The sequence below is a fragment of the Lithobates pipiens genome, unplaced genomic scaffold (genome assembly GCF_037356315.1).
Source record: "Lithobates pipiens isolate NorthernLeopardFrog02 unplaced genomic scaffold, aLitPip1_a1.2 Scaffold_10, whole genome shotgun sequence".
Classification (NCBI taxonomy): domain Eukaryota; kingdom Metazoa; phylum Chordata; class Amphibia; order Anura; family Ranidae; genus Lithobates; species Lithobates pipiens.
The window spans coordinates 19,803,370-19,819,576 of record NW_027507686.1 but is presented as its reverse complement, the minus strand read 5'-3'; the positions used below and the strand labels follow the sequence as shown (position 1 = coordinate 19,819,576).

The 16,207-nt window shown below is 41.9% G+C and overlaps 1 protein-coding gene across 1 annotated transcript in view; it reads left to right on the top strand.

Annotated features, from left to right (window-relative positions):
* Positions 1–16,207, top strand: part of WWP2 (WW domain containing E3 ubiquitin protein ligase 2) — a 117,922-nt gene that overhangs the window by 26,224 nt on the left and 75,491 nt on the right. The window contains exons 3-5 of the mRNA XM_077452106.1: positions 791–913; positions 3,715–3,772; positions 15,858–15,934. Coding sequence (XP_077308232.1) covers positions 791–913; positions 3,715–3,772; positions 15,858–15,934 — 258 coding nt within the window. The remainder of the gene's footprint in view (positions 1–790; positions 914–3,714; positions 3,773–15,857; positions 15,935–16,207) is intronic.

Sequence of the window (16,207 nt, the reverse complement as noted above, 5' to 3'; positions counted from 1 at the left end):
TCCATTTCCTGCTGAATAAACCGAACTATTAATGTATCCTAAATAGAAAACTATCTTTAGATAGAATTTTACTCCAAAAGAATTTTGTTAAAATAAATTTCATTAAAAAAAAAAAAAAAAATCGATTTTAATCAAAAAAATCTGATTTAAATTTAAAAAAAAATCTGATTTTTTTTAAAATAAAAAAAACAAACAAAAAAAATACATTGATTCATATCCACCCTGCATAAAAGGAAAGCATTCACTGTTTACAACAGTCATGTGAATAGAAAACTATCTTTTTACTCCAAAAGCATTTTATTAAAATAAATTTGATAAAAATCAAAAAAATCTATTTTAAATCCACTCTCGACGCTCCACTAGTCTGGTTTTTGCTGAGTGGTTCCCTGGAAACAGGAGCTCAGAGTCGGTCACTTTGATTGGGTGTTCGCGTCAAGCTGGCCAGAGATCTGCCCGGCGTGCCACCCACCAGCACCTCGATGGTCCACCAGTTTGTCGAGTAGGTCGTGGTTAGGACCCGGTGACTTTGGTACCGATTTTTTTTTTAAAAACATTGATTTATATCCACCCTGCATGAAAGATGAAAGGAAACCATTCACTGTTTACAACGGCCATACTCCAAAAGCATTTTATTAAAATAAATTTGCTAAAAATCAAAAAAACTGATTTAGTTCCAAAAAATCAGATTTTTTTTTTAAATCATTGATTTTTATCCATCCTGCTTCCAAAATGTATTTTCTAGCTGGTTGTACATTTTTCGTGAACATTGCTGCTCTCTTTGCTTTTGCAGTGAAGAACACCCCAATGCGGCTCAACATTCAGGCAGAGCACAGAGGCGGCGCAGAGTCCAGAGGAAAGCAGAGCACAGAGCGGGACCAGGCCTGCGTGGAGCCAGGATTAGCGCCCGAGGATGGTGAGTACACAACACGTGCGGCTCCTCCACCTTTACTGTGGGGTGGATTTACTAAAGACAAATAGACGTTGCACTTTGCAAGTGCAGTTACAGAACTCCGTAAAGGAGATGAAGCTTCACTTTACAAAGAATGGCCAATCACATGCAAGGAAAATAAAATGGGGGGGAAAAAAAATCAGAAAAAAAAAAAAATGAAAATTCAGGATGCACTTGGCTAAAAACTGAAACTAAAATGGACAGTTCTATATATATATATATATATATATATATATATATATATATATATATATATATATATATATATACATACATAATTCTATTCAAATTTTTAATTAATAGTTTTTGAATCGCCTTTGCGTTACAAAAAAACGCAATAAAAATGTATTCCTTTCAAGTGATAATAAAATCTTTTTTTTTTTGGTTTAAAGATAATGAACGTTATACCTACCTCCTCTGTGTAATGGTTTTGCACAGAGCAGCCCCTATCCGTCTGTTCTCCGGTCCCCTCCCTGGCCCCTCCCTCCGAACCAAGCCGCTGCTCTGCGTGTCCATTCAGACATGAAGCTGTTTCTTGGCCCCGCCCACTCTCTCTCCTCATTGGATTCCTGCTTCGATTGACAGCAGCAGGAGCCAATGACGCCTGCTACTGTGTCTCAGCCAATCAGGAGGGAGAGTCCTCAGACTTTGTGGTTCCCGTGCAACCTTGCTGGATCGAGAGGGAGCTCAGGTAAGTATTGGGGGGGGGGGTTAAAGGGGGCTCCTTCACATAGAATGCAATAAGCTAAAAAAAAAAAATTTAAAAAAAAATCTGCATTTTAGAACCACTTTAAATTCTATGAATGTCTTCACACTGGTCCAATGCTCTTCAATTGCGGTCTAATGCACCTCCCCATTAAATTGCATTGAAAATGCAGCAAAAGCTCACCTGTGTTGCGTTCTTGATGCGTTTTTTAAGTCACATGTGCTATGAAAATCGGGGAAAAATCACACGTTTTTCTCTGGCCATTATTGACACTTTTATTTTAATTTTTTTCCTATCAGCAAAACGTTGATAACCCTATTTTCTGGGATAGTTTTGGGCAGCCCATATATCGTGCATGCCTAAAAAAAACGGAATTTTTGCTTGCACAGGATTGGATGATGGAATTCTTGCTCAGAGCTTGCCCTCACTTACTAAGCTCTGGAGCTCTGTCAGAGTGCACAGTCTATTTGCCTTTATTAAATCAACCCCTGTGCACTTTGCAGATTCAGTTGCCTCAGAGCTTAGTAAATGAGGGGAAGCATCACTTTACAAAGAATACCCAGAATACCCAATATATCACATGCAAGAAAAAAAAAACAGTATTTGTACTTGCACGTGATTGGATGATGGAAGTTGGCAGAGCTTCCCCTCATTTAGGATGCATTCACACTTGAGCGTTTTGTAGCTTGAAGCTCAAAAACGCTAGAGGAGACAAAATCAATGATTCTCTATGGAGACGGTTCACATCTCCACTCCATGTCGCCTGAAGCTCAAACAAGATCTGGAGCTTTTTTTTGTCGCTTGAATCGGGCAGATTTTGGCGTGTTTCTATTCACATAGAAATAAATGGAAAAGTGCCATTTGTGCGTTTTTGTGTGTATTCGCGCATTTTGTTGCGTGATTTTCTGCTCAAATGAAAAATAAAAAAAAAATAAAGTAGTAATAATATATAAATAAATAAACATAAAATAAATACACAAATAACTAAAAATCACCATAAATAAGTAAAATAAATTAATAATAAGAAAACTGAACTTCCTCTTTTTAGAGGGTCCCAGCTCCCACTTCCTCCCAGCGCACGGCGGCACCTGAAGGGAGATCACCTCTCCCCCCCTCCCTCTCGGCAATCATCTGGCACACGTCACAGGTCACAGATGATTGCCTGGCCAGTCACGGCATGCAGCGTGGCTCGCGCATGCGCCCACAGTGACTATGCTGAGGCCGCAGAGAGGAGGGGGAGATGAGCATTTGTAGCTGCTGACTTCTAATTTTTTTTTAAGCGGAACTTTTCTTTAATAAATAATTATTAACCTCTAACCTTAAAAAATATTAAATACATTATTATTATTACTACTATTATTATTAATAATAATAATAATAATAATAATAATACTAAAATAACAATAAACACCCAAACTCGAACAAAAAAATACTTTATTGTTATTATATTTATGTATTTTGTGTTAGGGTTAGGGTGTTTATTTATTTATTATTATTTTAAGGGGTAAGGGTTAAAGTTAAGGGTTAATTGTTTAGTTATTGTTACTTTAGTATTCATTTATTGAATTTATTTTTTGTTTATGATTTTTGATTATTTGTGTATTTATTTAACTTTTTTTTTTTATTATTATTATTCATATAATAAATAAAATAATAATACCTAACCCTAACCCCAACTCCTAATCCTAATCTATACTGAACTCGAACCCCTTACCCTAACGAAAAAAAATTATAATAAATGAATAATAATAATAAAAGAAGAAATAAAAATAAATGGAAAAGCTAAAAAAAAAAGGCTGAAATACCTAGCAACAAATGATTCTCTATTGGCTAATAAAAAAAAAACGAAAAAAAAAACGCCAAAGCCCAAAAACGGCGCGAACAAATGCCGAAAACGCCACGCTCAGGTGTGACTGCGGCCTTACTAAGCTCTGGAGTAACTGCACCTTGCAAAGTGCCCCGTCTATTTGCCTTTAGTGAATCTACCCCCCCAGTGTGAGTGAACAAGAGCTTGCGCTGGTGTCTACACCCCAGTGACTGTGTCGCTCTTTCCATACAGAAACGTCGGACGGCGAGATGATATTCGAGAACGGTCACTTCGCTCTGGACAAAGTCAGGTTTGTGTTCTGAGATCCATGTAATTCATTGTATACATTCAATGGACTTGTGTTCACCTTCCGCATCATAAAGGCGGCTTTCATTATAGCTCCGAGCTTCATGTATAGATGTGTATAAGGTGTGTGTGCATCACTTCATATCCCGGCATTCTCACACACACACACACACTTGTATATAAAAAGAGAGCGCATGAATCTGTGGATAATCCCCCCCCCCCCCCCCCCAACTTAAAGCTGTAATAAACCCAAAAGCAAATATTTCTTATATTGCAACTTTCTGATTCTTAGATGCGATGGCTGCATTTGTTTTGTTTTTTAGGCTTGTTTTCTTTTATTTTTACCTGGTGATCCAGCCAGTAAGTCTGTTTGTTTTAACCACTTGCTTACTGGGTACTTAAACCCCCCCTCCTGTCCAGACCAATTTCCAGCTTTCAGCGCTGATGCACTTTGAATGACAATTGCTCGGTCATACAACGCTGTACCCAAATGAAATTTTTATCATTTTTCCCCCACAAATAGAGCTTTCTTTTGGTGGTATTTGATCACCTCTGGGGTTTTTATTTTTTGTTAAAAAGACTTAATTAAAAAAAAAATTTTTTTTAATATGTTGTCATAAAATTTAGCAAACAGGTAATTTTTCTCTTTCATTAATGTACGCTGATGAGGTGGCACTGATGGGCACTGATAGGTGGCAGTGATGGGCACTGATGGGGGGCAGTGATGGGCACTGATGGGTGGCAATAATGGGCACTGATTGCTTACACTGATAGGTGGCACCGATTGGCACCACTGGTGAGCATTGATAGGTGGCACTTGTTGGCATTGATAGGTGGCACTTGTGGGCATTGATAGGTGGCACTTGGGGGTATTGATAGGTGGCCCTTGTAGGCATTGATAGGTGGCACTGTGGGCACTGGCAGGTTGCAATAACAGGTGGCACTGGCAGGGGGTACTGATTGGCACAATGTGATCCTTCCTCTTCGGGACCGATGTCCCTTTAACATAAGCCAGTGATCGGCTTTTTTTCCCCCTCTGCTGTCAGCGTGAGGAGAAAAGAAAAAACTATTACCGAGCTTTTGTTTACATCATGTGATCAGCTGTCATTGGCTGACAGCTGATCACATGGTAAGGGGCTTTATTTTTTACTTTTTGCTATAATAAATATCCCCCAAAAATATATAAAAATATATATATTTTTTTCCCTCAGTTTAGGCCAATACGTATTCTTCTACATATTTTTGGTAAAAAAATCGCAATAAGCAGTTATTGATTGCTTTACGCAAAAGTTATAGCGTTTACAAAATAGGGAATAGTTTTATGGCATTTTTGTTATTATTATTTTTTTTAATATTGTAATTAATGGCGGCGATCTGCGATTTTTATCGTGACTGCGACATGGTGGACACTTTTGACACATTTTTAGGACGACAATTATACAGTGATCAGTGCTATAAAAATGCGATGTGTCCGCCATAATGTCGCAGTCACGATAAAAATTGCAGATCGCCGCCATTACTAGTTAAAAAAAAAAATATAATAATAATAATAAAAATGCTATAAATCTATCTGCTCTTTTGTAAACGTTATAACTTTTGCACAAACCAATCAATATACGCTTATTGGGTTTTTTTTTCACCAAAAATATGCAGCAAGATACATATTGGCCTAAATTTTTATGAAGACATTTAATTTTTTTCATCTTTTTTTTATTGAATATGTTTTATGGCAGAAAGTAAAAAAATATTGTTTTGAATGTCCGCTGCAAGATCACAGTCGCGCTATAAGTCGCTGATCGCCGCCATTACTAGTAAAATATAAAGATAAAAAATATCCCATAGTTTGTAGATGCTAAAACTTTTGCACAAACCAATCAACCAAAGACGTGCTGGTAGGTTAATTAGATCCTGCCGAAAAATTTGGCAAATATTTGTATGTTGTATGTTTATGTGTTTGAAAGCGTGTCGGGACCCCAGGGGGCAAAGGACCGCACTATACCGCAGATCGAGACCGGCGGCAAAAGCATCCTGAGGTGATTCAGTTCACAAAGGTAGCGCTATACAAGTCACTCATTCATTCAATAAATATACACTTATTGGGATGTTTTTTTTACCAAAAATATATGCTTATTGGGTTTTTGTTTACCAAAAATATGTAGCAGAAAATATATTGGCCATATCCAAAGTTTTTTATTTTTTTTATTCCTATTATTATTATTATTATTAATAATATTATATAATATATATTATTAAATAATAATAATAAATAATATATTATTTTATAATAATAATAAATATAAAACCAACAATAATATATATTATTATTATTATTATTATTATTATTATTATATATTTATTTTTTTATTATTATATAATAATATTTATTATTTTTATTATTATTTAATAATATATATTCTTATTATATATTTATTTATTTGATATGTTTTATAGCTGAAAGTTATAAATATATATTTTTTATGTTTGTTTTTTTTAATTGTCGGCGCAAAAAAAATAAAAAATGTAGTGGTAATCAAATACCACTAGAAGATAGCTCTATTTGTGGGTGGGGGGAATTGGGCACAGTGTTGCATTTGTCCATTATTAACGCAGTGCCTATTGCAGAAAAAGGCCTGGTCATGAAGGGCGGGGGGGGGGTAAATCTCCTGGAGGTGGTTAAAGGGGACCTATGCGCTAAAATAAAAAGACGCATATTTTAAAGTGTACCTCTGTTTTTAATCGTTCCTGCTATGCGGTATGGGAAGGGGACCTAATACAGCGCCCCCGGCAAGCCCACCTGCTAGTTTATTTGGGCCAGCTTGGTCCGAAGGCACTATTTAAAGGGACATTCAATGTGGAGTTATGCTTTAAATATGAGATCTCTCTTATTTGTCTTCTTTTTTTTTTCGGTACCTCGCGCCCTTCTTTCTCAGCTCACACGTTGTCTTCTCTCATTTCACACTGCTCTGTAGAATGTCTTGGTGAATTCTGTCTCTGAGGTGCTAGTGCCTCGGGTCATTGTTCCTTTCACCCCGCATCCAGAATTCTCCCCGGACACATGCTGAGCACACACAAAGAGCCACACCTCCATTCTCAGGAAGGAGATACACTGGCCTTTGTGTATGGGGCTTCTCTGATTTTTAATGTATATGGGGGGGGGGGGAGGCTTCAGTTTTAAAGCGTTAAAATCTTGGGAGCTGCGTTTGAATACGGTGGGGGGGGGGGGGGGCTACAGTGAGTGTAAATATGCTCAAAACATTTTGTCTCCAGTTCAGGCCCCTTTTACAGTATTGCAACTTGTCCTGCAATTTGGAACTGCAAGGTCGCATGACAAGTCGTACCCCATGATTTCCAATGAGTAGTCCCATAGATGTGGTGTATCTAGATAAAGGAAGGCCCGTAGACGTGGTGTATCTGGATAAAGGAAGGCCCGTAGACATGGTGTATCTAGATAAAGGAAGGCCCGTAGACGTGGTGTATCTAGATAAAGGAAGGCCCGCAGACGGGGTGTATCTAGATAAAGGAAGACCCGTAGACGTGTATCTGGATAAAGGAAGGCCCATAGACGTGGTGTATCTAGATAAAGGAAGGCCCGTAGACGTGGTGTATCTGGATAAAGGAAGGCCCGTAGATGTGGTGTATCTAGATAAAGGAAGGTCTGCAGACGTCGTGTATCTGGATAAAGGAAGGCCCGTAGACGTGTATCTGGATAAAGGAAGACCCGTAGACGTCATGTATCTAGATAAAGGAAGGCCCATAGACGTGGTGTATCTAGATAAAGGAAGGCCTGTAGACGTGGTGTATCTAGATAAAGGAAGGCCCGTAGATGTGGTTTAACTAGATAAAGGAAGGCCCGTAGACGTGGTGTATCTAAATAAAGGAATGCCTGTAGACGTGGTGTATCTGGATAAAGGAAGGCCTGTAGACACGGTGTATCTAGTTAAAGGTAGGCCCGTAGATGTAGTGTATCTAGATAAAGGAAGGCCCGTAGACATGGTGTATCTAGATAAAGGAAGGCCCGTAGATGTGGTTTAACTAGATAAAGGAAGGCCCGTAGACGTGGTGTATCTAGATAAAGGAATGCCCGTAGATGTGGTTTAACTAGATAAAGGAAGGCCCGTAGACCTGGTGTATCTAGATAAAGGAAGGCCCGTAGATGTGGTTTAACTAGATAAAGGAAGGCCCATAGACCTGGTGTATCTCGATAAAGGAAGGCCCGTAGATGTGGTTTAACTAGATAAAGGAAGGCCCGTAGACCTGGTGTATCTAGATAAAGGAATGCCCGTAGACGTGGTGTATCTAGATAAAGGAAGGCCCATAGACGTGGTGTATCTGGATAAAGGAAGGCCCGTAGACGTGGTGTATCTGGATAAAGGAAGGCCCGTAGACGTGGTGTATCTGGATAAAGGAAGGTCCGTAGACGTGGTGTATCCGGATAAAGGAAGGCCCATAGACGTGGTGTATCTAGATAAAGGAAGGCCCATAGACGTGGTGTATCTAGATAAAGGAAGGCCCATAGACGTGGTGTATCTAGATAAAGGAAGGCCTGTAGACGTGGTGTATCTAGATAAAGGAAGGCCCGTAGACGTGGTGTATCTGGATAAAGGAAGGCCCGTAGACGTGGTGTATCTAGATAAAGGAAGGCCCGTAGACGTGGTGTATCTGGATAAAGGAAGGCCCGTAGACGTGGTGTATCTGGATAAAGGAAGGCCTGTAGACGTGGTGTATCTAGATAAAGGAAGGCCTGCAGACGTTGTGTATCTGGATAAAGGAAGGCCCGTAGACGTGGTGTATCTGGATAAAGGAAGGCCCGTAGACGTGGTGTACCTAGATAAAGGAAGGCCGTAGACGTCGTGTATCTGGATAAAGGAAGGCCCGTAGACGTGGTGTATCTGGATAAAGGAAGGCCTGTAGACGTGGTGTATCTAGATAAAGGAAGGCCCGTAGACGTGGTGTATCTGGATAAAGGAAGGCCCGTAGACGTGGTGTATCTAGATAAAGGAAGGCCCGTAGACGTGGTGTATCTGGATAAAGGAAGGCCCGTAGACGTGGTGTATCTGGATAAAGGAAGGCCCGTAGACGTGGTGTATCTAGATAAAGGAAGGCCTGCAGACGTCGTGTATCTGGATAAAGGAAGGCCCGTAGACGTGGTGTATCTGGATAAAGGAAGGCCCGTAGACGTGGTGTACCTAGATAAAGGAAGGCCCGTAGACGTGGTGTATCTAGATAAAGGAAGGCCTGTAGACGTGGTGTATCTAGATAAAGGAAGGCCCGTAGATGTGGTTTAACTAGATAAAGGAAGGCCCGTAGACGTGGTGTATCTGGATAAAGGAAGGCCTGTAGACGCGGTGTATCTAGATAAAGGTAGGCCCGTAGATGTGGTGTATCTAGATAAAGGAAGGCTGGTAGACATGGTGTATCTAGATAAAGGAAGGCCCGTAGATGTGGTTTAACTAGATAAAGGAAGGCCCGTAGACGTGGTGTATCTAGATAAAGGAATGCCCGTAGACGTGGTGTATCTAGATAAAGGAAGGCCAGTAGACGTGGTGTATCTGGATAAAGGAAGGCCCGTAGACGTGGTGTATCTGGATAAAGGAAGGCCCGTAGATGTGGTGTATCTGGATAAAGGAAGGCCCATAGACGTGGTGTATCTAGATAAAGGAAGAACCATAGACGTGGTGTATCTAGATAAAGAAAGGCCTGTAGACGTGGTGTATCTAGATAAAGGAAGGCCCGTAGATGTGGTGTATCTGGATTTTGCAAAAGCATTTGACACAGTTCCCCATAAACGTTGACTGTAAAAAATAAGGTCCGCTGGCATGGACCATAGGGTGAGTACATGGTTCGAAAACTGGCTTCATGGGTGAGTTCAGAGGGTGGTGATAAATGGGGAGTACTCGGAATTGGTCAGGGGTGGGTAGTGGGGTCCCCCAGGGTTCTGTGCTGGGACCAATCCTATTTAATTTGTTCATAAACAACCTGGAGGATGGGGTAAACAGTTCAATCTCTGTATTTACGGACGATACTAAGCTAAGCAGGGCAATATCTTCTCCACGGGATGTGGAAACCTTGCAAAAAGATCTGGACAAATTAATGGGGTGGGCAACTACATGGCAAATGAGGTTCAATGTAGAAAAATTTTAAATAATGCATTTGGGTGGCAAAAATATGAATACAATCAATAGACTGGGGGGGGATCTAGGATGGATCGTAGATGACAGGCTCAGCAATGGCATGGAATGCCAAGCTGCTGCTAACAAAGCAAACAGAATATTGGCATTAAAAAGGGGACCAACTCCAGAGATAAAACAATAATTCTCTCGCTCTACAAGACTCTGGTCCGGCCGCACCTGGAGTATGCCGTCCAGTTCTGGGCACCAGTCCTCAGGAAGGATGTACTGGAAATGGAGCGATTACAAAGAAGGGCAACTAAGCTAATAAAGGGTCTGGAGGATATTAGTTATGAGGAAAGGTTGGGAGCACTTAACTTATTCTCTCTGGGGAAGAGACGCTTGAGAGGGGATATGATTTCAATTTACAAATACCGTACTGGTGACCCCACAATAGGGAGGAAACTTTTTCGCAAAAGGGAGTTTAACAAGACTCGTGGCCACTCAGTATAATTAGAAGAAAAGAGGTTTAACCTTAAACTACGTAGAGGGTTCTTTACTGCAAGGATGTGGAATTCCCTTCCACAGGCGGTGGTCTCAGCGGGGGGGGGGGGGGGCATTGATAGTTTCAAGAAACTATTAGATAAGCACCTGAACGCCCTCAACATACAGGGATGTACAATGTAATACTGACATATAATCACACACATAGGTTGGACTTGATGGACTTGTGTCTTTTTTCAACCTCACCTATTATGTAACTATGTAAGTGTTCATATCTGTGCGACTACTTTGGTCCCACTTTGATGAGACTTGAGAGAGACCTCAAGATTACACAGGCATTGCCTCAAGTCATGTCAAGGTCGAGGTCAGGTTGCACAAGTGTGAAAGGGGCCTAAAGCAGACCTGAAGCCAAAAACAAAAATCTGTAAAACTTTCCATCGCTTAAACCAACCAACCAAAATGACCTAAGTCTAAATATTTTACTTTTGCATTTCTAGCTGCAGCCATGTGGCCGCCATCTTTCAACCTTAGGCAACCTGGATGGCAGGTAGGCAACCAAGCCCTCCAGCTGTTGCATAACTACAAGTCCCATCATGCCTCTGGGAGTAATTGTAACTGCCAGCCTTGCAATGCCTCATAGGAAATGTAGTTCCACAAAAGCTGGGAGAGCTACTGGTTGCCTACCCCCACCTAGAATATCAGTGGCACTTTTCATCTTCCACCTCCATGTGACAATGGGCCACTGGACTTCAACTCCCGGCAGCCCTTGCATAACGTCCTAATGTTTCTGGTGCAGTGAGAGGGGCAAATCCTGTCTTTTCTCGCTATTTACAGTGGCGAAAATAATTATTCTCTGCAGACTGTGAAAGTTTGCCTACCCACAAAGAAATGAAGGGTCTATAATTTTTATCATAGATGTATTTTATATATTAGAATAGCAACCAAAAATCAAGAAAAAAACACATGATACAAATGTTATAAATGGAGTTGCAGTTCAGTGAGTAAAATAAGTATTTGATCCCCTACCAACCAACAATAATTCTGGATCCCACAGATGGTCTACAGTAGGTGCTCATGTGGTATTAGTCCTGTCAATGTAACAAGGTTCTCATAATTTCAACAGTATAAAAGACACCTGTCCACAGAATCTCCTTCTTCCATTAAAACCTCACCATCATGGCCAAGACCAAAGAGCTGTCAGAGGACGTCAGGGATGAGATTGTAGACCTGCACAAGGCTGGAATGGGCTGCAAGACCATCAGCAAGAAGCTTGGTGAGAAGAAGACAATTGTTGGAGTGATTATTCCCAAATGGAAGAAATACAAAATAACCATCAATTGCCCTCTGTCTGGAGCTCCATGCAAGATTTCTCCTCATGGGGTGAGGAGGATGATGAGAAAAGTGAGGGATCAGCCCAGAGCTACACGGGAGGAGCTTGTGAATGATCTCAAGGCAGTTGGGACCACAGTCACCAAACAAACCATTGGTAACACAATACACTGCCAAGGATTGAAATCCTGCATCAACCGCAAGGTCCCCCTCCTCAAGAAGACACATGTACAGGCCTGTCTGAAGTCTGCCAATGAACTTCTAAATTTGTGGTCTCCAAACTGGAGCCCTGTGCTTCCTTTTATTCAGCCCCTGGGTTCTATTTCATCCACTGATACAAACAGTAGGGCATAATCCCCCCCCCCCCCACTGACACCAATGAAGGGGCAACATTTCTCCCAATGACACAAACAATGGGGCACAATGACACCAACAATGGGGCACAATTTCTCCCAATGATTGTGCACAATCCCTCCCAATGACACCAACAATGGGGCACAATTTCTCCCAATGATTGGGCACAGTTCCTCCCACTGACCCCAATGGTCAAGGATGGGGCACAATTCCTCCCACTGAAACAAACAATAGGGCATTATTTTTTCCCACTGATGTTAGGAACTTTTCTACTCCTAATGGCTACAGTATGGCCCCCATAAAGTCTGAAGAACAGTAAACTGGCCCTTAGAAAGTTTGGAGACCCCTGATCTAAATGATTCAAAGAAGGATTGGGAGAAAGTGCTGTGTTTAGATGAGACCAAAATTAAGCTCTTTGGCATTAAATTGTCTCTTTGGCATTAAACTGGAGCTGAAACTTTGAGTGGCCAAGAAACCTTATGGATTTAGAGAAGATCTGTAAAGAAAAGTGGAACAAAATCCCTCCTGAGATGTGTGCAAACCTGGTCACCAACTACAAGAAACGTCTGACCTCTGTGCTTCCCAACAAGGGTTTCTCCACCAACTACTAGGTCATGTTTTACTTGGGGATCAAATACTTATTTTACTCACTGAACTGCAACTCAATTTATAACATTTGTATCGTGTGTTTTTTTCTGGATTTTTGGTTGATATTCTGTCTCTATGATATAAAATACACCTATGATAAAAATTATAGACCCTTCAATTCTTTACTTACAAAATCTGCAGGGGGTCAAATCATCATTCTCCTCAATAGACCTACAGTGGCCATAGACAGCTGCTTACAGTCACCCAGGCGGAAGAGGGGGTACTAGGCGTGATGTGTCTTATGCAGGAGCAGCCAACCTCTTTGTTTTTGGGAAGAACTCTGATATGTGTAGGAAAGAGGCAGCCTTGTAGTCTAGGGTTGCTGCTGCCGGGGGAAAAGGGTGAAGTTGAAAAACCTCAATAAGGCTTCTTTCACACTGGGGTGGGAGCAGCGTCGGCGGTAAAACCGTCGTCTGAAAAAGGGTTAAAACTGCCCGCAAAGTGCCGCTGCAGCAGCATGATGCCAGCGGTATAGCCGCTCTGCCCCATTGATTTCGATAGGCAGGAGCGGTGAAGGAGCGGTGTATACACCGCTCCTTCACTGATCCAAAGATGCTGCTAGCGGGACTTTTTTTGGGCATCCTGCCAGTGCACCGCTCCAGTGTGAAAGCCCTCGGGGCTCTCACATTGGAGAGACAGCGGCGGCTCTTTCAGGGCACTTTGCAGGTGCTATTTTTAGAGCTGTAGCGCCTGCAAAGCACCCCAGTGTGAAAGGGGCCTAAAGACACCTGCCCCCCAGTAGCAGCAGTCTAATGCCTTGTACACACGCTTGGACATTCCGACAACAAAATCCATCGGATTTTTTCAGACGGATTTTGTCCTAAACTGGTGTTGCACACACACAGTCGGACAAAGTTGACGAAAAATACGATCGTTCGGAACGGGATGACGTTCGTTCATTAGGACGGGATTACGTTGAGGCTAGTAGCCAATAGCTTTGGTCTCGTAATTTGATCTGAGCATGCGTGGCACTTTGTCCAATCGGAATTCTCTACAAACGATCGGAAAAAGTCTGATCGGATTTTTTTGTCTGAAAATTTGAGATCCTGCTCTCAAATTTTTTCCGTCAGAATTTCCGACAGAAAAAAGTCTGATAGAGCCCACACACGATCGGATTTTCCGACAATATGATCTGATCTGACCTTTTCCATCTGAATTTCCGACCGTGTGTACAAGGCATTACAGGGATTTTCCTTCACTTTTGAGAGATTTCCTCTCACTGTTTGTTTGTGTCTTTAGGACAGTAAGTGAAGAGAAACCTCCCCAACAGCAAAAATAATAAAACATTTAAAAAAATTAAGGAAAGGAAAAAAAAAACCATACTGATGGGGTCTTCACTATTCTATAAAGAAAGTTTGGTTTTATATGCACAGACACTGTCTCCTCTGGCTTGTGAGTCGTTTCCTTTACAGCTCGAGCCTTTTGCTTACTCATTGTTACTGTTTTTCTCTCCAAAAATAGTAGTCCAAATAAGATTTTTTTTTTTGTTTCCTTTTTCTTTTTTTTTTTTTATTCTTTTTAATTTATTTAAAGTGATTATAAAGTCTATAGTTTTTTTTTTTTACCTTAATGCATTCCCTGCATTAAAGTAAAAAATCACCCACTGCTTTTCCTACCCATTCCCATCCCTAAACACTTACCTGGCTGCTGTCACCGCTCCAGCGTTGTCTCGGCTGCACCTCCGCTCCCCTCACTTTCTGGTTTCACAGGAGAAACTGAATGGGCCGATGTGTCCATGAAAATTGCGGCCCACGCGTCTGCATATACACTATATTACCAAAAGTATTGAGGCACATGAACTTTAATGGCATCCCAGTCTTAGTCCGTAGGGTTCAATATTGAGTTGGCTCACCCTTTGCAGCTATAACAGCTTCAACTCTTCTGGGAAGGCCGTCCACAAGGTTTAGGAGTGTGTCTATGGGAAGGTTTGACCATTCTTCCAGAAGCACATTTCTGAGGTCAGGCACTGATGTTGGACGTGAAGGCCTGGCTCGCAGTCTCCGCTATAATTCATCCCAAAAGTGTTCTATTGGGTTGAGGTCAGGACTCTGTGCAGACCAGTCAAGTTCCTCCACCCCAAACTTGCTCGTCCATGTCTTTATGGACTTTGCTGTATGCACTGGTCCAAATCATTTAGTGGAGGGGGATTATGGTGTGGGGGTGTTTTTCAGGGCTTTAGCTTGGCCCCTTAGTTCCGGAAAAAGGGAACTCTTAGGCCGCGTACACACGGGCGGACTGTCTGACGGACTTGGTCCGCTGAAACGTGTTTCAGCGGACAATCCGCTCATGTGTGGGCTTCAGCTGACTTTTTCAGCAGACAGTCTGGCGGACTAAGTCTTTCGGAATTTCCGTAATATTGTCCGTCCAACTTTGGTTTCAGCGGACAGTCCGCTCGTGTGTAGGCAAGTTGGACGGACTAAGTATGGCGCATGCTCAGAAAGGATTTACACGGCGGAAGGTTGCATTGCAGTGTATTGGACGTCATATTTCTAGTCCCGTCGTACGTGCTGTACACGTCATCGCGCAAGCTTTCAGCGGACTGTCTGTTCATCGTGTGTGGTCAAGTCCGTTCATTCAAAAGTAGGACGGACTGTCTGTCGGATTGTCTGACGGACTTAGTTGGCCAGACAGTCCGCCCGTGTGTACGCGGCCTTAAGGCGGCAGCATACCAAGACATTTTGCACAATTTCATGCTCTCAACTTTTTTGAATGTTAGATTCACCAAAGATAAACCGCATATCTAGAAAGCCTTATTGCCTTTGCACGTTGCAAGTATTATGCGTGATATTGGGGTTGATTTACTTAGGGCAAATAGACTGTGCACTCTGCAAGTGCAGCTGCTCCAGAGCTTAGTATATGAGGTAAAGCTTCACTTTACAAAGAATACCCAAGAAAAAAGAGGAAAATAGAATTTTTGCTTGCACATGATTGGCTGATGGAAGTCGGCAGAGCTCCCCCTCATTTACTAAGCTCTAGAGCAACTTCACGTGCGGAGTGCACAGTCTATTTGCCTTTAGTAAATCAACCCCATTGTGTTCCCTGAGCATTTGAAGAAAATATGTGTACTAGTTGTGTAAAGTTTTAGAAATGCCGAATGTAGTGCTGCCTTTTTAATATTCATATTTTATTCCACATTTATCTGCACAGGGATTGCAACTCTCAGAATGCAGAAAACAACTCGTCAGTCAAAGGCCAGAATGGAGCCAGCGATATCACTGTACTGGGTAAGTGAGATCGGTAAGAATACAGACCGGGGTGGGCCACACACTCTGCGATGCAACTATACAGACCAATAGCTTGGGTATAATGTGATATTAACCCCTTTCTGACTGCCGAACGACGATATACGTCGGTAGAATGGCACAGGTGGGCAAAAGGGCGTACAGGTACGTCCCCTTTAAGATGCGGCATTGTGGGCGTGCACGCCCGCCGCAGATCCCGTGGACTCGATGTCCGCCGAGTGCCCACGATCGTGTCACAGAGCGGAAGAACGGGGA